Source organism: Jatropha curcas, chromosome 4 (genome assembly GCF_041381405.1).
Source record: "Jatropha curcas cultivar XTBG-Jc1 chromosome 4, XTBG_Jcur_1.0, whole genome shotgun sequence".
In the NCBI taxonomy this organism is placed as follows: Eukaryota; Viridiplantae; Streptophyta; class Magnoliopsida; order Malpighiales; family Euphorbiaceae; genus Jatropha; species Jatropha curcas.
The window spans coordinates 1,385,724-1,400,030 of record NC_143154.1 but is presented as its reverse complement, the minus strand read 5'-3'; the positions used below and the strand labels follow the sequence as shown (position 1 = coordinate 1,400,030).

The window sequence follows — 14,307 nt, the reverse complement described above, 5'->3', positions numbered from 1 at the left end:
ACAAATAACAATAAAAAAGCAAAAAAGACAGATATGTTACAGGGAAAACATATCTGATTTTATTAAAGTAAAAGAAAATTAAAAACAAAAGAAAGTGAAGCGAAAGAGATGAAAAATAGGAGCTAGGAAACTAAAACTAGTGTTAGAAAACCAGAGAAACAAGGGAAAAAGAGAGAACTAAAAAAAGAATTAATCTTTATTGCAATTGTACGTAGGTTCATAATTAGTTCGGCTAATCTTGTTTTTCTTTTTTTAATAGTGATGGAATCAACTTTATTAAAGCCATAGAATAACTCATACATAATAGAATAACTATTGATTAAAGTCATAGAGGGAGAGAAAAGAAAAGCTAACTGAGAGCAACTTATCTCATCGATGATTTGTGCATTTTCCATGGTGGGGGCTTTGTACTCTAGTGGGTTTGTTTTTTACTTTGTGTTTGTTTGATTAAAAGAGGAGATTTCGAAGGCCGCAATAACTTTTTAAATAGATTGTAGCGTTTTGATTAAATATTATTTTTTATAGTGTTTAACAATATAGCTTTGAACTAACTTTTAGATGCATAAGATAGGATTTTATAAAAAATTAGCCCATATAACATTTTTAATTTTTAAAATTTTATCAAAAACTACTCAAACAGCTATCTACGATTTAAACAGCTAATGTTACCAAAACGTTTAGAGTCCATGACATCTTTTCCGGATGGTGGGATTGGTGTTAGAAGTCCATGACATCTTTTCGGGATGTTTTCTAATAAAACGTTACAGTACAATTTTTTTTTCGGAGCTAAATAAATTGTACCTACTTTTCATTTTTCTTGTAGTGAAATTCTTAGATGACATTTTCAGAAAATTTGTATAGTATTAATTATTTCAATTTTATTCTTGTCTGAATATGACCACCAAACTTTGCTTCTCTTTATTACAAAAAGCTAATTAACGATTAATTTAATCAGTTTCTATTACTTCTTTTATCTACAAATATAAGTCATTTTAGAGTAGTCTTTTGTTCATAAATATAAGTCGTTTTGGGAATATTAAAGAATAAGTCATTTTAGAGTAGTCTTTTATTCATAAATATAAGTCGTTTTGGGAATATTAAAGAATAATTAATGATTTTTTTTAATTTTAGCCTTATTTATATTAGATATAATAACGAGTTATTCTTGATTTTCAGATATAAGATAATTTAGTTAAATCATTATTAATTGTTTCCTTGATTCCTGTGAAAAAAAATTAAACGACTTATATTTTGGCAAGGAGGAAATGTTAAACACATTAATTATTAATGATGTGAGATAATACGAAATTTAATCAACTTAATGAACTTTATATTATCATTTAAGAAAATTAATTATTTTTTAATCACTGTGCAAGAACTTATATTTATAGATGGATATAGTATTATAAAATCGAGCTAGTTTAATAATTTTTTAAATTTCTATAAAAAGTCAAAAGTGTCAAAATTAACAAAGCGGTAGTAATAAGAAATTATTCTAATTGACTAAATTAATTTTTTATCAATTCTTTAAATAATTATTACTCAATGGAGATACCACAAGATGGTAAAATTGAAAAATGAAAAAATGCTTGGTTTTATATTCTAAAATGACAATTAAGGGGGAAAAAAAACCCCTTAAAAGACACTTATAAGAGAATAGAATAGTAGTAAAAAAGAGAAAGACCATTCGATTTCTATTTGATAAAGGAGGGATTGAGTATTGATACTGCAAAATCTAAAGGGTTTTTAGTAATTTCCTTAATCTAATCTCTAACAGTAGACTTGCCATTGACATTGCAAGCAACGCTGTATCAATTATTTAGAAGTTATATAAAGAGCCGACCAAAGAAATTCTGCATTCAGCTTTTTTGAACAGAACTAATAAGCAGCAAAAGTTCAGTTATGGCTAAATTTATTCTTATCCTTGTTTTCTTTCTCCATTGGCAACGTGTTTATGGGGCCGTTAATCCTTATACGGGAAACACGAAAGGCAGCTCTCCAAGTGCAAACTGTGGCCCCTATCAAACTCAGTCTTGTGACGAGTGTAAACTTCTATAAGCAAAATTTTTCAATTTCATTTAACTCTTTTTCTTTTTTTTCAAGAATCAAAACCCAGCTTCCATTCTTGTACATACTCACTAACCATTTCAGTTTTTTTAGTTTGGATTAACTATGTTCCCATTAAAAGGTTTGAATTTCTATTAGAATTAATTATTACTCTACGATGTGCAATCTACAGATTACATTTATGGAAGATCTGGAAATTCCTCCTGCGGCGCAAATCAAACTCTGCCCTGTGACGAATGTAAACTTCTATAAGCGCCTTTTTCAATCCCATTCAGCTTTTTTCTTTTCTTTTCTTTCAAGAATCAATACCCATATATATCCTTACATATTTAAGAGTTTTGTTTGGTTTGATGAAATGCATGAATTATTATTATTATTATTATTATTATTATTTTTTTTTTTTTTTTTTTTTTGAAAAACGTTTGATTTGACAGTGGCTGCTCTTAGAACTGTAATAACCAGTTTTAGGTTGATTCCAACAATGTCCATCTCTGCTTCATACTGTCAAATCAGCAGCAACCTGGAATCTGATGCTGCAATAAGGTGTAATTGTAGTTTCAAGGACGACAAAGGCAGCCTCATTTGCCACATAATTGCAATGTATGTATGTCCATATTCTGATATATATTGTCAACTATATATATATATATATATATATTTCTTATTGATATTAAATTCATCCATTGGCAGAAATATGATGGGCAAACAGCTAAGTGGTTCTGTCGATATCGCAATAAGTGGGCTTCAATACCTTCAAATGCTGTAAACTCCCATCTGATTCTATATCCGATTGATATGCATAGCAAAAAAATATGACACTGATTCTCTAATATATATATATTGTGTTTGTTTAAAATTTAGGCGTGTTTCCAACAATCAATTGATTGGATCAATACCTGAAAGCCTGGGAAATTTAACCAATCTAGAGACGCTGTAAGTATAAATCACTCAAATAAAAATGCAGTTTTAAGTGATTTTCTTGCTCTGGCTAGTGGAGGGTGTACAAATAACAAATTGGGAAATTGTTAGCCATGGCAACAAGCTAAATTATTTTTATTAAGTCTTTGAGTTTGGTGGCACTCGGACATTTTTTTATGGGAAATATAGAGGTAGGCATGGCCGGTTCATTGAACTATCAGTCCGGTTCCGATAAACCGACGGTTTTCAGTAATATATGTTTTTTTTTTTTTTTAAAAAAAAGGTTCCAACGTTACATCTTTTTTTTAAAAATATTAATATGAGTTTAAAAAATATTGGTAAATTTTATTTTAAATAAATTTTAAAATGCTCATACTCATATAAGAATAAAATTAATTAATTTTACAAAATAAATAAATAAATTATTACTTTATTTTGTTTAAATGTTATTAATTAAATAAATTATAAGAAAAATTTGAAAAATGCTTCAAAAGAATGTAGTTTTAAACTTAGTAAACAATTTAAAAGGGTAAAGACTAAATTTTTATCTCTTTTTTTTACCATTTTAGTTTTAGATTTTTAACTTTTAAAGTAAAGTGTATTTTAAAAAAAAAAAATCTTAAATAAGTATATCATGTAGAAAAATATTATTGAGACTTTTAGAGATATATAAAATAGGCTAAGTGATTATCATTTTGAAAATAAAAATAGAAAATTTTCGGTTCGAACCAGACTGGAACCGTCGGTTAACCGCCGGCTCAGATTTAAATTTTAACATTCACATGAACTTTAACCGGCCCTTGAACCGTCGGTTTCGGTTCAAAACTTTGAACCGACAGTTCCATTTCATTTACATTACGGTTCAGTTCCGGTTCACAATGAACCGTGTACATGCCTACATGGAAGAGAGAACCTGCTGGTGGGGTTCAGTTGCTAGTGTCCCAGAGTTTGACAGTAGTGGAGAGTAGGTTGAGCTGAGTGTTGGGGAGGGACTGACTTCTTGAGCTTGAGCTAAGAGACGTGAAAAACAGGGTGAATGAGTGAGGGAGATGGCAGATTCGACCTACAAGTAGTTTCACCTAGTTTCTGTAAAATCTTAAAGGGGAATTAAAATTTTGCGGATAACTTCAAATTTCTTTTGAAAGCCACAGAGGATTGCCTATAGGGTTAGAGCTTGAGGAAAACCCAATCACCCACATCAAATGATCTCTCAGTTCTCTTTGAATCTGCTAACTGCTTCATTATGTTTTGTGCATTCAAAAGAGTCTCTCTCAAACACTGCGACATATGCTGCCTCTCCAATAGAAATCCTCGACACTTGCTGCAGGGGAGAACGCAGGACTGAGTTGAGGCAGTAGTGGAGGATCAAACCCATAGAGGACTTTGAAAGGGGACATCTTAAGTGCAAAGTGGTGGAAGGTGTTGTACACCATTCAGCAAGGCCAAGCCAAGAACACCAAGTAGAGGGCTTTTTAAAGAACACATGCACCTCAAGTAGGTCTCTAGGCACCTATTGAGCCTTTCGGTCTGCCCATTTGTATGTGGATGGTAGGCAGTTGAATAATTCTTTCCAGAGCAAGCTTGTGGTCCCTGTGAGATACAATGGTCTGAGACATACCATGAAGCTTAAAAACATGATCAAGAATAAAAATAATAATAATAATAATGGGAGTTTCGTGTGTGTGTGTGTGTATATATATATTCTTAAGTTTAACAAGGATAGATTTATACTATATAAAATAAGCTTAGTAATATTTATCGAAAAACTGATAATCAAAGTATTCTTGACGATTAAAATAATATATTAAACTAAATACGTTTTTCTGATTTTATCTAAATGACAGTTATCTATACAACAACCAACTTGATGGTACTATTCCTAGTAGTTTCCAATATTTAAAGTCGCTCAAGTACTTGTAAGTTGCTCTATCTTAAGATCTCTAATTTTATTTGACTGTGTAATTATATATATATTGAATTGAGTTTTGTTTTGTTTGTGCAAAATTAGGGATCTTTCAAACAATTACTTGAATGGTCCAATGACTAGCTTGGGCAATCTGCAAAATTTGATTGCGCTGTAAGTACTCGCCCAATTGCAAACTTTGAATAACTAGGAACCAAAAAAAAAAAAAAAAAAAAAAACTAATTATGAGAGGCAAAACTAAAATATTCATTTTTTAAGTTTAAGGGATAAGGAATCATGTCATCTTATCTCACTGGGTCAATCAAAAGCAAGAAGTTTTCTATTAAATGAACTTTTAAAGTTTGGAGTGATTTTGGCTTGGGATATCTAATTTATTACCTTGTAACTGCTGAAAATCTCTCTGCAACAGCAATTTGCGCTTCAACTTTCTGAATGGGCAAATACCTCCTTCATTTGGTAACCTCTCATCGCTAGCTACGTTGTAAGGCCCTTCAAAACAACTCACTAATTGGTTTATTACCTGTTTTTGCAATATAATTTTGAATTTTATACGCATTGTGGCTTTGCAGGAATCTTTACAGTAACATGTTATCAGGCTCAATTCCTGATCTTGGGAACCTCTCTCAACTTTCCTTTTTGTATGAGGCCATTTATTTAGTTATTTATCATCATCATCACGCATATGTTATCTTGACTCTATCCTAAAAATATCAGGGCCTTGGATGACAATGAACTCAATGGTTCACTTCCTCAAGGAATCGGAAAGTTGAAAAATCTTAAAAGACTGTAAGTTTTATTTAAGTGTATTTATTTTTTAAATTTTATTGACACAATTTTTGGATATATCATTCAAAAATTATCTTCTGCGATTATAAAATGATAACATTTATTGTGCTCCACTCACGTGAAAGAACAGAATTGCATCCTTAAAATATTTTTACACATAATAATTTACTTAAAGAATATTTATTATTCAAAAGATAAATTATTTTTCAAAAAAACAAACACAATTCAAAATAGTCAAAGTAATTCCACCATGTAAAATTACCCAAATATATAATTTATAAATTATTTGTATTACTGGTAACTACTGAAACTTTTATGGTTGCAGCTGGTTGACGTCCAACCATCTTACTGGGGGCATTCCGGAAAGTTATTCTCAACTTACTGCACTTCTAGTCTTGTAAGTTTTTCTTTATTTTATTTATTTTTTACAGAAAGACTCACATAAATAGTTTGTTTGTATTTGATTATTTTATTTATTATTTATTTAAAAATAAATAACAATCATTTAATTTTAAAGCCAAAGTTAAAAAGAAAAAGGCATTCTGCCACTAATTAAATCTCTTATTTTTAAGGTATTTCTCGGTGTCAATTGTAAATTGTAGGGTCTACTCAACCAAAATTAACTGTTTTAATAGTTGTTAGCTGTTTGAGGTATTTTTTTTATAAAATATTAAAAGTTAAACATTACATAGGTCAATTTTATATAAAACATTATTTTAATTTTTAAAAGCTAATTCAAATTTTATGTTACCGAACACTATAAAAATAGCTATTTAAAAAACTGTTGCCGAACACAACCATATTTTAACTTCCGATACTCTGGTTGGATGCAATGCAGTGCAGTAGCTGGAAACGATTTGTCTGGTTCTATACCCAAATACATTGCAAGCTGGAAGAACCTTACTTATCTGTAAGTATATTCAAGACTATATATTTTTATTAGGATCTATTTAAATATATGGATTTTTTACGACTTTATAATTGAATTTAAAATCTGGATATATATTCATTTGAACCATATTATTAATTTATCAGGATTCTTCTGGGAAATAATTTTGAAGGAAACATACCAGAGGAGATTTTTAACCTTCCGAGTCTTCAGACATTGTATGTGCAGTCAGACAATACCTACTAACTTCATTTTAAGCTCTAAAAGCTTTTTAACATGTGCTTCTCTTGTTTCAGGTGGGTTAGTGGCCTAAGGAATCCTGGTTTTACTTTCCCCAAGAAAGCAAACTTGGAGAATATATATTCTTTGTAAGTATTTAATGCGATTCAATTTTAGCTCCACGGCAAAATTAGGGATGGCACGCTCCCTAATTTTAAAATTTTTCAAAAATTATCTATGTAAGTTCCTCCATTTCTTCTACCATGTATGCAGGATACTGAGGAATTGCTCAATCAACGGATCAATACCTCCATATATTGCTAATTGGTCTGAATTGACGTTTCTGTGAGTATTATTGTAATTAATGAAAGCTCATTTTGAACCCACTCCACTGAATAATAAACATTTCTTAATGCGGTTTTTAGAAAAAAAAAACAAGTTTAAAGTTTACAATTAAAGGTTTTATGAAGAAGATTCTAATTAGGGTTTGTTCGGCGAAATTAGCTGTTTTAGTATGCGTTAATTATTTGAGTACCTTGTCGTAAAACACGAAAAATTAACCGTTACATGAGTTAACTTTTTATAGAATATTACCTTAACCTTTAAAAGCTATTTCAAACAATATGTTACCCAACACTATAAAAAAATAGCATTTACTATTTAAAATATTATTATCAAACACAACCTTAATTTACACGTGAGTAAATGATTTTTGAAAACGATGATTTCTATTTCTTATATTCAAAAGAAAAGTGTCTATACCATTTTAAAAACTTAGATGACCGATGCTAATGTTATTTAATGTTTTATATTTCCTTCCTGCAGCGATTTGAGTTTCAACAACTTAATTGGTGAAATTCCTCAATTTGGTCCAAATTTAAAAAAGATGTATGTGACGGCCTTTCTCTGGAAACTGTTGTTTATAATCAAGTAAATGATTTTATATTTTCTTTTGATGCTCAATGGTGAAAAGTTGTAAGTACTCCATATGGGATTATATATTTGTTCGATCTAAAATTAGGGTAGGACCTATTGAATTTATGTCCATCAAGTAAATAATTAGTTGTTAGTTCAAAAACAAAATAGAGAGATAAATAGGAGAAAAAAAAAAAAGATCTAGACGAGAAGAATATAAAATAAATTAGAGAAATCAGGTGTTAAAAAAGAAAGAGGAAAGGGAAAAGAGAGGGAGAAGGAGAGATATAAAGTAAATGGTAGCGCATTCAGAATTGCACATATTAGATTTTGAGGGATGCGTTCCTGTTTTAGAATATCTATAGTTCTGTCACCTACATAACCTTTTATGATTCATATAATATCCACAATAATAGAATATTTACAAGTGTGGGCTTTTAGGCCCAAATAGCCCTATAGATATATTCTGCATTTTCTACTTGGACTTTACCATTTGGGCCTTCACATCAACCGGCCTAAACAGGTCTATATATATTGGACCGTTAAAATATGTTTGACGGATTCAACGTTTTTTTTTTTTTAAAGATTTTTAGCAAGCAATAAGCTTAATGGGACGTTTCCTTCATGGATCACTCATGCGAAGTCGGGACTCTCACAGCTTTATGACCCACTAAAAATGTAAGTATATAGATAAAACAAAAATTTTGAATTTTTATTAAATTTAGCCTAATTATCGACCGCATGTTTTACATTTCTTATAACTTCAATTCTCATATTTTTTATTAATTATTATTTAGATATATTTGACAAAATTAGTTGTTTTCGTAGTATTTAGTTGATTTGGTAGTTGTTGGTTGTTCGTTTTAAGCCCTGTTGGGCAATACTAATTGTTCTAATATAGTGGTTAACTGTTTTAATAGTTATTAATTATTTTAGTAGCTGTTAGCCAGTAAATGTTAACGTCTAGCTATTTAAATAGTGATTAAAAGTGAAAGTGTTCGATAAAAACAGCTGTTTGATTGACAATAAATTTAAAATGACAAAAAAGGACATTGAAATATTCACCTAGAATTTTTAATTAAATTCATTATAAAAAAATGAATTCACTATACCTAAATTTCAAAATTTAAGAAAGCAAAAATTGAAAAATACACTATTTTATAAATAAAATGGAAAATTTTTAATATTTTACGGATCAACAATTTTTATTTTTAATATTTGTTTGATTTAAATATAAATATATAAATAGTTGTTTTTTTTCTTTTACTATCAAATAGAAATAAGCCAAACATAAAGACAATAAAATATATAACGTGATAACAGAAGGATTTTATATTAATTAAGAATAATAATGAGGTTGTAAAAAAAATACGTTTTAGACTCCATAAACCTTTGAAAGTTGCTCTATATATTAAGTTACAAACACAAAAATTTAGAGAAATAGTGTTTTGACTAGTTTAAAACACTAAATGTTACTCTAAAAACTACTGTCAAATATGTCCTTAGCAGCGTCCTAATAGCCTTTAGTTGGTAGCTTTTGAGTAACTTTTTAAAAAAATGTTAAAAGTTAGATATTACATGGGTTAACTTTTATACGATAGCTTAATCTCTAAAAGTCAGTTCAAATATTATGTTACTGAACACTATACAAAAAAGTATTTAACATTTTAAGTGATCAAAATACTAAAAAGCTACTTTAAAATCGGTTGCCGAACACAGCCTTAGCCTTTCATTTAACTATGAAAATGATTACCATGGATTAGGTCATGGATTCAATCTTCCGCAACATAAATTCCCTCCGGGCCCCCCTTTACCTTCAAAGGTCAGTGAAAATTAATAGGATTTACGGTGAACCGTTAAAACGGATAGGGATTTAGGCACCTCTTGCAAGTATATAAAAACTATAAAAACTACATAGTTCAACGGTATTAAACCTCAGAATTCAGATACGTACTAATAACTCCACATTGTGGCCTTACAGCGATCTTTCACTCAACAATTTCACAAATGTGCCGGATGTGAACCGGGAAAACGGAACACTTTCACATTTGCCGAATACAATTATTATGTAAGTGGTTTTATTTAAAACATATTTTTCTCACTATTTGTTGTTTTGAACACTATAAATTGTTCCAATTCTCACCTTGCTCTTTTTTTGCTTACTGATTGCATATTGTTGGTGGACATTCAGTGAGCCGAGCAGGTATACTTTACATCTTTAATCTCACACACATACACACACAGAAGAATCTTCAATTATATATATTACTAATCACAAAATTATCTGACTTGCAGTGACTACATATCTCGAAAAGGAAGAGAATGTCCGGCGAAGTGTATGTTTACTTTCCATAAGCTATGAAGTTTAGTTTTTTTTATTAAGTTAGATTTGTTTAAACCGGATCTATGACATCATCTATAACATTTTTTATTAGTATCAAATCAATAAAAATAAGGATTTTTTAAAAAAAAATTCATTTTTTCTTTCTTTTTTCCAAGTCGATTGGTTAAGAAGACTACGATCGTTTCAACAAAAAATTAATTTTCATTGGTTTCATAAATGAGCAGATCCATAAGGTTTTGGCAACTCAATCCCCTTTTTCTTAGAATTAGCACTCACATATGCATATCTTTATAATAATAATAATAATAATAATAATAATAATAATAAAATTCTTTGTGACCCAAATTAAAAAAAAAGCTTAATATAAAAATTCATACTTGCACGTCTCAAAAAAAAAAAAGAAAAAAAAAAACACCTTGTGGTTCTTTTTGATTCAATATATAGAATTACATGTATTAAACACTATAATTGACTATTAAATATCTCAATTTATAAAATTATATCAATTAAATATTTATTTGATAGTTGAAAAATATAAAAATTATTATTTCAAAAGTTGGACTAACCTCATATCAAATTAACATTTTACACATAAAAATTGAAAATTTTAAAATTTGTTGTTGCTAGCGTGACAAAACGTGAGATTACAGCAAAAAATAAAGTTCTGAATGTCACAAGTTCGATTTCAACTAAGTACTATAATTTTTTTTTTTCATGTTTGGACATAGAAAAACTCACTAATTAATAATGTTATTGCAGATCACTCCTTGTCAATAAACTGTGGTGGCGAGGCGGTGAAGTTTGACAAGCAAAACTATGAAAATGATACTGCATTCTCATATTTTTACGAAAGTCCGCAAGCAAATTGGGCTTATAGCTTTTCAGGAGACTATATCTCACCAACCATCAATGCAAGTGGTTACATAAAGAACTTAACGTGTGGAGTTTCTGTTCCTGAGGCACAGTTATATGTCAATGCCCGAGTTGCTCCTGTCTCTCTCACCTATTTTGCCTTCTGCTTGCCCAAAGGAAAATACGAGGTCAAACTTTATTTTGCTGAAACTTTATTTTCTAAAAAGGAAGATCACAGTATTGTGGGGAAACGTCTTTTTGATGTACATATTCAGGTAGTTTTATAACAAAAGATTAAGGTTATTCATTTCCTTAAATGAACTATATCATGCAGTGATTAAAGTATTGATTTTGATTACAGGAAAAGCCTGTATTACAGGATTTCAACATAAAGAAAGAAGCAGAAGATGCCAATAAAAATATTATGAAAAGTTTCATAGCTACTGTACTTGACCATAAACCGTTGCGAATAGACTTCTTTTGGGTTGGTAAGGGATCTCTATATAACCCGCCTGGTCAAAATGGACCTCTCATTTCAGCTATTTCCATAACTCGTGGTATAGTGTTGAACTTTTTTCATGCTTATGTTTGACCTCACATGTATTTTTTTCACTTCATAACTTCTAATGCATTTTGGGTTTTGAAGCTCCAAGAAAATTATCAGCTTGGGAAATAACTGCAATCGCAGTAGCTTGTGTTATTGCTCTATTCATTTTATTAGCTTTCTTGTGGAGAATGGGATGGATAGGAGACAGAGAGTTGCATAGTAAGAACATATATTCCTCAATAAGATTCATGTTTCTGTGGTCCATATATATTAATGGCTTTGCTTCTAAATAATTGTTTTTAATTAATTCAACTTGTTTTATTTGATGTTTGCAATTGAAAAATAGAAACATGCATAAAGATTGGAACCCAGTCTTACACTGTTAAACAGATAATTCATGCAACTCAAAAGTTCAGCCCAAAAACGAAGATTGGAGATGGCCGTCTTGGGATAGTCTACGAGGTCTAGCTCTGTCTTTATATATATATATATATATATATATATATATTGGCATTAAGGTGTTGTTGATCATTTTCTTTTAATATTTTATTCCCTCCATTATAGGCTCAATTGCAGCCAGATTTGACTGTAGCAGTGAAGAAGCTTTTTCCTCAATCAAAGACAGCTTCAGAAACAAGAGCAGAGATCTTTGCATTGTCTGAGTTGGAAAATCAGAATCTTGTTAAACTGCTGGGTTGTTATTCAAATAGAGGCCTTCAGTTGCTAATATATGAGTATATGGATAATGGTTCCCTTGAGAAAGTCTTATTTGGTAATTTTCTTTTATTCCAGGAGCTCAATACTTTCACAAATTCAATTTTATTGTTCGAAAGTTTAATTAGATTTGCATGTAGATCCTGATCGTCCACTGCAACTTAGTTGGGAAACTAGATACAGTATTTGTGAACGAGTAGCCCTGGGTTTGGAGTTTCTACATAAAAAAGAGCCACCTATAATCCACAGAAATATCAAGGCTAGTAATATTCTGCTTAATGAAAATTGTGAGGCTAAAATCTCAGATTTTGGATTGGCAAAGCTTTATGAGGATGATGATCCATTTATATTAGCCAAAGCAGGCATCACACGGTAAGTATTCAACCATAAAAAATTTCTTTACTTTCATAAATTGATTAGAAGTAATTTTCTCATTGTTGCTTGCAGTAAATACATGGCACCTGAGTATGTATGTCAAGAAATTATAACAGTGAGAGCTGATGTTTATAGTTTTGGTATTCTGCTTCTTGAAATCGTTAGTGGGACAAGGATTGATAAAAATCTCGGAAACGATGAGGATACTATTTATCTCTTAGAAAAGGTTAATGCATGCTTCTTCTTTTTATTAATCATCAATCTATTTCTAATTTTTTTGGGTAATGTTTTGTTTTTATGCTCCAAAACATCAAGTCTTTTATACCTAATTGTGAGATAAACTGAAAAACAACAGTAAGACTACCACTTTTAAGTAAATTTATGTTTGAATCCCTAACTGAGATAACGCATCTGCAGGCTGAGAAATGTCGGAAGCGTCATAATTATGAAGAACTAATCGATAAAACACTGAAAGAACATCCATCAGGCAAAGTATCATCAGAAACACTGCGCCAAGCCATCACCATCATTGACTTGGCAATATTATGTACAGAGCATTGGCCTTCTAATAGGCCTCAAATATCAGATGTGGTAAGTGTTCTTCAGGGTAAAAAAACCGTTGAGGATATTAGGACATTACTTGAAACTAAGGCTTCCCAAGTCAGTTAAAACAGAGATGGATCCCTTCCGAAGGTAATTTAACATTTGTGATTTACTTTAGAGTTTTCTTATATAAACACTCTTTTGTACACTATTATGGTGTTGTTTATGTATTTTCCAGTGTTCCTTTTTTGTTTTGTATTTTGTACTGTGAAGTGTAATGCTTTGTTTTGTCAAAGGGATTGGCCTTTTTGTTTTTGCTAATTGCAATGAAGGATTGCTTACTTTTACGAGGCTTCTCCTTGCAGCAAACAATACAAAAAAAAAAAAAAAAAGTGTTTTAGCGACTGATAACTTGGTTCTTAATTCTTTTTTTTTTTCTGTCACTAAAACGGATATAAGGACTGAACAGCGACCAACCAAATCAGCAACAAAATTATAATTGCTAACACAATAACGACCAACTGTGACTTTTGTTACTAATTAGCAACCGAGTCATATCAACTCGGTCGCTGAATCACTTTTTGCCATCAAAGAAATGATCATCACTGTTCTGTCATTAAATCTCGGCATCACTATTTCATTGCTAAATCGTGTTGCTAAGCTATAGTTCATCTGTTGCTGTATTTCATTTATAATGTCCTACTTTCCATCACTAATCAGTCGCTAAGCGGTTGCCTAGGCTGTCGCAAATCAGTCGCTATTTTTTGTCCCCAATCACATTGCAAATGGTTGTGATCTGTTGCTATTCTGTCACCAATCGATCGTTATTTATTTTTGGAAATAAAAAAATTAAATTTAAATTTTGTACACCAAGAATTTTTCACCTATAAAAAAGGGCAATATATACCATGTGACACAAACAAATGCAGCAATGAAAGAAATACTAAATTATGAAAAATAAAGTATTATTAATGTGCGAAGAAAACCATACAAATTATACTATAATATATACAAAATAATTATGATAATGAAAAGGAAGCCTGAGGGGTCAGATTTGCAAGATCTCTAATGGGGCTCTAAGAAGTAGGCGGAATGGAAGAAGCGAGGGGATCAGAGTGACCTATCGGTGCAGAGGGAGCTGGCAGTGCAGTAGGTTGGTCTCGGGCATACATATCCATCAACTGTTGCTGCTGCAATATTAGCTGTGACATTTG

General features: G+C 30.6%; 1 protein-coding gene across 5 annotated transcripts; it reads left to right on the top strand.

Annotated features, from left to right (window-relative positions):
• Positions 1-1,854: 1,854 nt before the first annotated feature.
• Positions 1,855-13,440, top strand: LOC105647143 (putative LRR receptor-like serine/threonine-protein kinase At1g53420). 5 transcript variants are annotated; one of them, XM_089720802.1, is made up of 28 exons: positions 1,855-2,044; positions 2,240-2,305; positions 2,502-2,667; positions 2,758-2,829; positions 2,929-3,000; positions 4,830-4,901; positions 4,994-5,062; positions 5,319-5,390; positions 5,479-5,547; positions 5,624-5,695; positions 6,021-6,092; positions 6,534-6,605; positions 6,731-6,802; positions 6,881-6,952; positions 7,077-7,148; positions 7,629-7,691; positions 8,304-8,396; positions 9,700-9,786; positions 9,910-9,921; positions 10,014-10,054; positions 10,822-11,189; positions 11,276-11,471; positions 11,561-11,680; positions 11,808-11,923; positions 12,026-12,233; positions 12,316-12,547; positions 12,623-12,776; positions 12,968-13,440. In XM_089720802.1, exons 1-28 carry the CDS (start codon positions 1,903-1,905, stop codon positions 13,217-13,219), a joined length of 3,174 nt encoding a protein of 1,057 aa, XP_089576928.1. In that variant the 5' UTR covers positions 1,855-1,902; the 3' UTR covers positions 13,220-13,440. The 5 variants fall into 5 exon arrangements, with proteins under 5 accessions (XP_089576928.1, XP_089576931.1, XP_089576930.1 ...); XM_089720805.1 differs by lacking the exon at positions 1,855-2,044 and having other exon boundaries at positions 2,584-2,667; XM_089720804.1 differs by lacking the exon at positions 1,855-2,044 and having other exon boundaries at positions 2,530-2,667.
• Positions 13,441-14,307: the final 867 nt, after the last annotated feature.